Source organism: Exophiala bonariae (assembly GCF_035927105.1).
Source record: "Exophiala bonariae strain CCFEE 5792 chromosome Unknown scaffold_27, whole genome shotgun sequence".
Lineage (NCBI taxonomy): Eukaryota > Fungi > Ascomycota > Eurotiomycetes > Chaetothyriales > Herpotrichiellaceae > Exophiala > Exophiala bonariae.
The window spans coordinates 25,288-31,882 of record NW_027042502.1 but is presented as its reverse complement, the minus strand read 5'-3'; the positions used below and the strand labels follow the sequence as shown (position 1 = coordinate 31,882).

The 6,595-nt window shown below is 49.8% G+C and overlaps 2 protein-coding genes across 2 annotated transcripts; both read right to left on the bottom strand.

Annotated features, from left to right (window-relative positions):
• Nucleotides 1-220: 220 nt before the first annotated feature.
• On the bottom strand, nt 221-1,261 carry LTR84_006922 (uncharacterized protein; the record flags this gene model as incomplete). The annotated part of the gene is made up of 1 exon (XM_064850478.1): nt 221-1,261. One exon carries the CDS (start codon nt 1,259-1,261, stop codon nt 221-223), a length of 1,041 nt encoding a protein of 346 aa, XP_064702547.1.
• Nucleotides 1,262-4,469: 3,208 nt separating this feature from the next.
• On the bottom strand, nt 4,470-6,404 carry LTR84_006921 (uncharacterized protein; the record flags this gene model as incomplete). Its single annotated transcript, XM_064850477.1, has 3 exons — nt 4,470-5,376; nt 5,431-5,892; nt 5,941-6,404. 3 exons carry the CDS (start codon nt 6,402-6,404, stop codon nt 4,470-4,472), a joined length of 1,833 nt encoding a protein of 610 aa, XP_064702546.1.
• Between the last annotated feature and the right edge of the window lie 191 nt (nt 6,405-6,595).

Genomic DNA, 6,595 nt, shown 5'->3' with positions numbered 1-6,595 from the left:
CCAATAGTCGTCTGTTGTTTCATCACCTCCTCAAGGCTGGAGGTGGCCGCATGAGTTTGCAGCGTGGGGAGCGCTTCCCCGAATTGTGTGAGCGGTAATTGAGTGGCCTTTGTAGTCGGTGTTTTTGTTCTCAGATACTTTTCGCCCGGAGTAGGCAAACGAATGTATGGAAAGAGGCATGAATGGTCCGGTGATACATGAACTTTCCGACTCACATGACTCACACAGAGCGAGGAGTGAAAGCCATAGCCGTAGGAGGAACATAGCCTTCCTTCTTTGAACCGGCAGGCTTGCGGGCCTGTTCTTCTCGGAATTTGACTTCTTTCTCGTCCTGCGCCACAACACAGCAGCAACAGCAAAGGCCTGTCAAGCAGTCGCCAGCGACATTGCCAGCCTCGGAATTCATGTTATATGCCTTCCGTACTCTCGTATGTTGGATAGCTGCCAGAAAGCCATTGATGCCGCAAAGTAAGCCGAAGGCTATGCAAGAGCCATTAATTGAAGTATAACCCAGCATATTAGTGGGGTCTTTCTTCTCTCCCCGCAAGGCTAACCGATATTGCGTTCTGCCATAGATGATACAGGGGCAGAAAAGACTTGTCAAGCAGATTGAAGGTTCAGCACATGAGCAAAGTCCATGTTGCCAGGAGCCACCTCGAATGGCTTGGGGGCTGGGTGTGAATGTGCCAATTGAATATTGAGACATATCTGAAGGCGGAGGTACAATGGCCATATTTGTGTTTGTTCGTGTGAATTTTGTGGAGGTGGGTGATAAAGGGTTCTCATCAGGCCCAACAGAACTTGGTGGTTCGTAGCTTGGTGCAGGACCTTGCTTCACGGGCTCCGGAGTTTGAGGTTGAAGTGGAATATTCTGTTCAGGCAGGAACTGGTTCTGTGGTACTTGGGCTTGCGTGAACTGTGGTTGAGCATGATAAGCGCCATTGTGCGGCGGATCTGGGACAAAATGCTGTTGTTGTGCAACAACGCTTTCCTGTGCCCGGTATGTATGTACCTCCTCATGATGACGTTGAGTCTCCATCCTCGTCAATTCCCGAAGGCTGATCTCCTGTTCAGCCTGCTGGACTGGGTGTTGTGATTGTGTTGCGATTGATGGATGTCTCGGTCTCCTCGCGTTCTTGGTCATCAACCGATGCTCCTCATCCGCAGGTGTTTCCATCCATGAGAAACGTGGCTCCGATGGTCTTTGAGGTGGTAGGAGAGCGGTAGGAGGCCGCACTCGAGGATATTCGTAGCCCTTCATGTCTGCAATGTATTGTCACGGGCAGCCAGCTGGCCCTTAACGTGCGAGTGAGGATGGGTTTTGAGGGCACTTTCGCTCTGACAAGTCACAAAGCAGCCGGAGCCCTGATCAACCTATATCCTGAGGCGAAGATATTTGGAAATAGACCACAAGAGAATAATGACGGGTAGCAACAAAAAGCGAGCAAGTGACGAGAAGGAAACGGGTAACCATACTGCTTGAGCATCGCCTCGTTCGACGACGCGGTGAGCAGTCGACCTAACTGGAATTGAGGAAGGATCCAGTGCTCATCACTGGTGCTTGGAGCCATCACGGCCGACTATTGGCCTGTTGAGAATCGAGCTTGAGACTCGGCGGAAACAGGGCGCTTAGAGGGAAGACACAAGAATAGGACACCTGAGGTTGGCTCGGAGAGCAACCAAGCCAGAGTGCAATACGCGTCAACTCGCCAGCATGATTTGAAACAAGCGACATGGTGAGGCCTGCGGTTATTGCAGAAGCCAGCCAGAGGACGTGTGGAAGCGCCGACGCGTGAGTTTGAATCCAAAGTGAAGTGGGCGTCAAGGTTTTGGATGGATGGGCGCCTGCGGTTAAGAAGCTGCAGGTGGTAAAGGATTGTATGGAAAGCGGGAGGTGCTGTCCCCGTGACTTGAAGTGCTCGGCACTGTCACCTGCATAAGTGGCAAGGAGCCATCCAAACATCTTCCATCATTACGATGTTTCAATTGTGATGCCTTGGATTGACATTTCCTAGTGAATATTGTAGCACGGTAGAGTGCAAGGAAGCATTCAGTAATGGTTCACTGAGACACATGTTGCCTCTCACGCAGTCTACATGATTTCTTCGAGTACGATGCTCGAATAGAGATGGCCTTACTGACAGCCCATGTCGTAGTCTTCGACTAGGTTGAAAAGGCAGTCTTTCACCAGGTCCTTATATATTTACCCTATAATTCCAGTTCATGTCCAGATGCAGAATCACACGTGTGATTCTTTCTCAGATGCCGAAGATCCGGGCTACCAGGCCTCAAATCCACCGTATGCAATTCCGTCTTACGAAGTTTCGCCCTCACATATGGTCCTATTTTCCGGGAATGCTCTTCCTGTTCAGCTTCGATATCCCAACAACGTCGGATTGGGCGCATATCTACCCGTCAATTTCCAATCGATTGCGCAAGCCAGTGTTGAAATGCTGACTTGGGTGACATCCCCATTCCCAATCGGATTGGACAGATACTTGTCTTCTCGATTCGGGTACTCGAAGAAGGTCAAGGTCTAGATGTGTATCAATCGCCAGCTTCCACGGTGTTTGAGGAAGGATTTCCCGGCCTCTTGCTTCTTCTGGTGCCTCGGTCTCCGGGGTATCTACGGGGCCTCGTATGTGAATATTCTCCCGCAATGGGTAGTGCATAGAGAAGTGCACCATGAGACCATCTCTGGGCCTCCACACATAACCTTGGTTGTCGATAGAGAGCATTTCATGCATGATATGCACAGATCAATGCATCGCTGGGAGGATCTTTTCTTCTCTTAGTTCAGGCCCCGCTCCTACCAACTGCATGAATCCCAGAATTGAACGGTACCTGTCCCAGAAACACCGGCGTAATAGCCGGTCTTTTCGTCCAAGCCAGATGTCTGCATGTTGGCGGTCAATGGCCCAACTTGTGACATAGATGATATACCGTTTAAGTCTTGCATCGTCGGACAGATACACCAATGGTACGAGAGCTCGTAAGAGTACGACCATCAATACTCCTGATCACCCTCTAACAAAAGAGTATCCTTGATCAAGCGATAAAATACATGAGCCTGACGGGGAAGACAATCAGCCATTAGGCGAACATGCTGTTTGAGCCATCCGAGCGGCTTGGCTGATCTCAGTGGGAAAGGCTCAAAGGCAAGTGGGAGCACTTAAGAAACCATTTGTATCGTAGGATTCGAAAGGTTGAAATCCTTCGCAGGTGACAAGCACCGACTTACAAGTCTTGTTATTAAATCTGGATTCCTGATTGGCCAATGAGTGTCATCCTTTGGCGTGCGCACAGCATAAGTCGGGCTCCTATATCACCCAGGGAACTATTATCATACAGTTCCGATTTGTGACAGTAGGCTAGGCAGAAAAAGAGATAAGTAAGGTAAGATAGGTGATTTTCACTCCTGTCGATAAATGTGTGACGGGGGTTTATCAATCTTGTTGATAGTGATAGTGCAACGCCAGAGCCGTACCTGCATCCTCCCCGCTCGACGCTGCATGGCCTAAGTGCTGTGAGTTCTGGGCGCTACTACCGGCGTCGACTCCTCCTGCGTGATGAACACGAGTACTGTAAGCACTCAACCCTTACATAGCAGTCAAAAGATAACCAGCAAAGTCGTGTCAGAACGCTGGAAACGCTCGGGGAACCCCACCAACACTGGAGTTTGTCTTTTCTTCGACTGAATTTTACTCAATGCTGGCCATGCCAAAACTCGGCGCCCGTGGAGAGGGATGTCAAGAACACGGAATGCAAACGTGAAATTTCTTCTCAAGAATCAACAATGATGATGACGATGAAGAGGCCTGGGCTGGTGTTATGGGCTAGGACTTCAGTTCATAAGCAGGCCAGATGAACAAGTAGTTAGGAACTGCGAAATTTGTAGGCTACGGGTGGTGTTTAGGTGCAGCCAAACAATGGTTTACAGGTAAGCAGGAATCCTGTTGTGGGCTCGAGGGAGCCCGAGGAACCACCCGAAGCAAATGAGAAGTGGCGGAAACTTGGTCACGCTCACTGAAACACAGGCCAATTGTCCTCATTGCGCAGGTGGCGTTTACCCCGGACTTGGCAGAGTTTTCGTGGAAGGGGGATCATCGATGGTAAGTACGGAGTACCTATGGAAAGCCATATGAGGCGATGTGGGCTGTAAATATTTGCAAGAAAACCAATAATCAGAACAGCTCCTCATTGTCAGCACATTGATTCTACGCATGACTAGGAAGGTCAGTAAACTGAAGATGCAAGCAAAGTAATTATCGTGGAAGGATGAGTATATTTCTGGGGATGGCCTAGGAACTAGGGGTCGTAATATTTTCAATTGATGATATACTGCCCATATATCTCTCATGTAGCACCACTGACTTGATCTCCTGTGTCTATATGAAAAGGTCCTTCTGCATGAATGATTCTGTCATCAAGAAGGACAGACATGGGAGCACCAAGCTGAGTTGGTGCAATTATCCGACAGGAGAAGCGCATCTCCAAGCCGAGAGGTTGTCCGAAGTCTCATACGACTTGACCATTGTCTTGAAGGCAGCATACAATCCGAGCACGCAGGTGACGCAAGAACCGAGGTAGAAGATCAGATCGAACAAATTCCACCAGAGCTCCTTCTTGAACCCACGAATCCAGCGCTTGGCACCAGAGTCCAGACGACGAACTTCACCAGTCGCTGGGTTGAACGTCTCTTCTGGTAGTATAGCATCACGCTGTGCCTTGAAGCCCATCATCAAGAATGGTGGGAACGTGTATGTGAACTGCAAAATGCAACCCGCGCCGACGAGAACAATCCATGTGGTGATTTGAGGTACTGACGAGGTAACGACCCAAGCCAATAGCCAGTACACAGGAACGATGCACACCCAGAGCCATTTTCCTTTCTTGCTTTCAAGGACAGGTGCGCCGAACAAGTCTCGGCCAATATTGTTGTACAAGACCTTGATACCGATGTTTCCGTAAAGCACTGCAGCAATAATACCGGTAATCAGCTCGAGAATGTTTCCGACGGTTTGCCATGAGTAAGGCGAAACACCTTGGTACGATGAGTTGTAGACGTATTGTCCTTGCATGGCGTAACAGTAAACACCGTAGACCATGTAGGCGATGTAGATCAACAGATCAGCAGCAAGGAGACCCTTCCAGAAATCCATTGGCCGACGCATTTCTGCCATGAGTTCCACGAACAAGGTGGCACCACCGAAACTGAAGACTGCATTCATCAGACCGTTGACATTGTCGGCAAGACTCAGGCCTGGTGGGGCACCAGCAGAAACAACAATCGGTGCTGGGTTGTTGATATCGAAGTTGGGATCCTGGGCTTGAGCAATTTTGTAGTTGGGAGGGCTATGTGCCATGACACCCATACTGTCGATTGTTAGCATAACGTAGAGCACGGGCAAAGGGTTTCAAGATACGTACGTCGCAAAAATGACAAACAAGTTGAGGAACACAGCGCAAGAAGCCAGCCAGCCTAGTCTCTGCAGAGTTCGGATCTGACCAATAACACATCCAGCGATGGCGCATACAACCACGCATACAATGAAGCACAGATTTCCCTTGGACAGCTGACTGATTGATTGACCACTGGTCAATACAATGAGCGCCACGTTGAGAAAGAATTGGAAAGACTGTAGTCCGTTGACGGTGTGTCGAAACCATGTCCCGTAAACACGGAATGCAATATCGCCGTAACCTTTCAAGGGGAATCTGTCGCTGTCAAGCTGGAGGAACAAGCGCCAAAGCTCGTAGCCAGTGTATCCAGCAAGCGCGCCAAAAACGGTGAATAGCGCAACACCAGGTCCAAGACCCATCTGAGAGAAGGCATAACCAGTGTTAAATGGCCCAAGAATATCGGTGGTGATCAGATAGAAAACAGCTCCCCTATCATTATGTTAGTTAATGTCATGACTATCGCAGAACAAAACTCACCATGTCGCCGTTCGGGCAGCTCTGGAGGCTTGTATCCATTCCTCGTCAGAGATAGGAATGGGCTGAAACTTGTTCTTGCCGTCGCCTGCATCCAGGCCATTCTTCTCTGCGTTTTTCTCGCCCGAATGGTCAGAAGAGGCGCTGGTCATTTGCGCCTCGCCCTGAGCACTGATTGAGAGCCTAGGTTGTTCAACAACGCGGCCCTCCACGCGCTTGCGCAGGATGTTCTTCTTGATGAAGGAAGTGACCGGGCCAGAAGTGGCAACGAAGTCACTCCCTGGGCCATACAGCCTGTCTTCCTCCGCTCTTGAGAGTTTTGCGTGATAGATGTACTCCTCAATGCTAATACTGGGATCATGGAGCTTGTCGAAGATACGGGTTGGGTAGCTACCCTGGTCAAGACCTTCGGGCGTGACCCGAGGGTCTCCTGCAGCACCAATGGCAGCCATTGGAAGTCCAGACATACTGAAAAGCCCGAGGCAGGAATGAATATGTGAGTCCTAGGTTTAAAAAAGGTTGACCCTCCATTGCTCCAGGGTCAGGGCGGAGACTTCTTATAAAGTACTGGCGAGAGAGAACTTTGGAACAGGGCATGGAATGTTCACAGCGGTTGATGGCACCGCAGATCGACTAGCGCTATCATGAATGATCCACA